A 1974-nucleotide genomic window follows, 5' to 3' on the forward strand; every position below is an offset into this window, starting at 1 on the left:
ATGCCTCCTCCAGGTGCCAGCCTTCGTCAGAGACATGCACCAGAGACTGACAGCCAGCGCGACTCCAGAAGAGAAGGTGCTGGCGGAGTTTCTGAGGGTGACTGAAGAACACCCTGCTGATGCTGTGGTGACCCTCCTGCGCTGTGCCCCATCATGTGACAGGTACAGGACCCTCTGCCTTCGGGGCTAGGGGCACACCAGCCTTTAGAGCCCATCACTCTGTCCATCCCGTCCCACGTGGTCTGCCAGAGGGACGGAGAGTTCCAGGACCCCCTGGCCCCTCTGTTTCCCAGCCCTGTCATGTCAGCCCCGATCCTGCTGCCACGCTCCCTCCCTGCTCCTCAAGGCAACCCCCCTGACACAGAACTCTGGTCCCGCAGAGCTGCTGCCATCATGTGGAGGACCATCACCTCATCTGGAAGGACAGTGGTGAAGGTGCTGCCAGAGCTGCTCTCCGTGATGGAGGACTGGCCACTGCACGGCATGTCCACCTCTGACGGGGACGAAACAGATGTCTTTGCCCTGGCTGTGAGTTTCTGGAAAGGGCTTTTGCTCCCCCCCAGGTCACCTCTCCGGTGGCTCTCCATCCTCCCCCAGCACTGCATCTCCCTGCCTCAGGCACTGGGCTGGAAATGTAGGTTAGGGGCAGGTTCAGGGGCACCAGGCCAGCTGCTCCCCCTGCATCCTCCCTGGCCTCTCCCTCCCGCGCTCGGGCCCTGCCACATGGACATCTGGGCACTGAGAGCTGTGTCCGGGGGGTTTATCTTTTGCAGGCAACCAGGGTGATCTGGGAGATTCTGCAGATGTTCCGGTTTGCAGAGTCATTGATAGAGTATTCCCCCCGTCTCCTCGTGGCTCTGCTCTGCCAAGTTGTCATCAGCACAGAGCAGATGCCAGAGGAGGTCGACACCTTCTGGAGGGGATGCCGGGAGCAACACAACCTTCCCACCGAGCCCAACAGGTGCTCCATCCCAGTCCTCCTCTGCCTTCTGTGCCCTCGGGACTGGCTCAGGGCTCCCGGCATGACCTGGGCTTTGCTCTGCACACAGGTTTGCAGTGCTGATCACGAAGGCCCTGCTTTGCCATCTGGAGTGTGAGGAAGTTGTGGTTTCAATGGAACGCAAGCGCGGCTGGGACACGCTCCTCAGCACCGACACCCACCACTACGCGGTGGGTCTGCTGGCCAGGTGAGACCCCCTTGTCCCTGCTGCCCCTGTCATTTCTGCCTGTGCACGGGGCACCCCACACAGTGCCCGTGGTCATGGGCCAGAGGGCCTTGTCACTGAGGGATGGCCAAGCAGAGTGGCAAAGGCTGGGAGAGGCGGGTGCACAGGAGGAGCCGCCTCCCAGAGTGCCCTTGTCCTGGGGAAAGACCAGGCCTCTGTGAGTCCATCCCGGGAGAGGTTTGCCCACGGGGCTCAGGGTCAATGGGTGCCTTTTTCCCCCTGGCAGGGAGATGCGCCGTGTCTCCAGCCCCTTGTGTTCCCGCATCACACTCCACCTGCTGGAGCTGCTGAGCAGGGAGGAGCCCCACTTGGAGGTCCTCGCCGTGGCATTCCTTGTGGAGGTGAGCCTGATGGCGAGCGCTGCCTGGCCGAGCTGCCTCCACCTCTCTGCCCTCTTGGAGGGCCCAGCCCTGTGTGGGTCTGGGCTCCTGCCAACCGGGCACCCCGTCACTGTTCTGCGCCTTTCAGGTCCTGGACGAGCTGGACATGAGTGACTGGGGAGACAGCATTCTGCAGAGCCTTGCAAGGCACCTGCGGAGTGGGTGCCCAGAGAGGCGTCGCCTGGCGCTCCGAGGCCTCCTGGTGCTCAGCCAGGATCCCGTGATGGTGAGAAGGGGCACTTGGCTGAAGCCGTGCTGGAACCCTGGGGCTGGGGAACGCAGTCGCTTGGGCTTGGCTGGGCTTCGGGAGCTGTGACAGCTGCTCCCAGCTCTGCTGCCTCCCCGCTCAGCTGCCCCAGTCCCTCGGG

General features: G+C 63.2%; 1 protein-coding gene across 2 annotated transcripts; it reads left to right on the plus strand.

The window, feature by feature from the left end:
- Positions 1-7: 7 nt before the first annotated feature.
- Positions 8-1956, plus strand: LOC113960682 (maestro heat-like repeat-containing protein family member 1). Of its 2 annotated transcripts, none has more exons than XM_027670340.1 (6): positions 8-162; positions 381-528; positions 774-961; positions 1050-1187; positions 1453-1567; positions 1695-1956. In XM_027670340.1, exons 1-6 carry the CDS (start codon positions 35-37, stop codon positions 1920-1922), a joined length of 945 nt encoding a protein of 314 aa, XP_027526141.1. In that variant the 5' UTR covers positions 8-34; the 3' UTR covers positions 1923-1956. The 2 variants fall into 2 exon arrangements, with proteins under 2 accessions (XP_027526141.1, XP_027526142.1); XM_027670341.1 differs by having other exon boundaries at positions 11-97.
- Positions 1957-1974: the final 18 nt, after the last annotated feature.

Source organism: Neopelma chrysocephalum, unplaced genomic scaffold (assembly GCF_003984885.1).
Source record: "Neopelma chrysocephalum unplaced genomic scaffold, ASM398488v2 Primary Assembly neopelma1_96843, whole genome shotgun sequence".
Classification (NCBI taxonomy): Eukaryota; Metazoa; Chordata; class Aves; order Passeriformes; family Pipridae; genus Neopelma; species Neopelma chrysocephalum.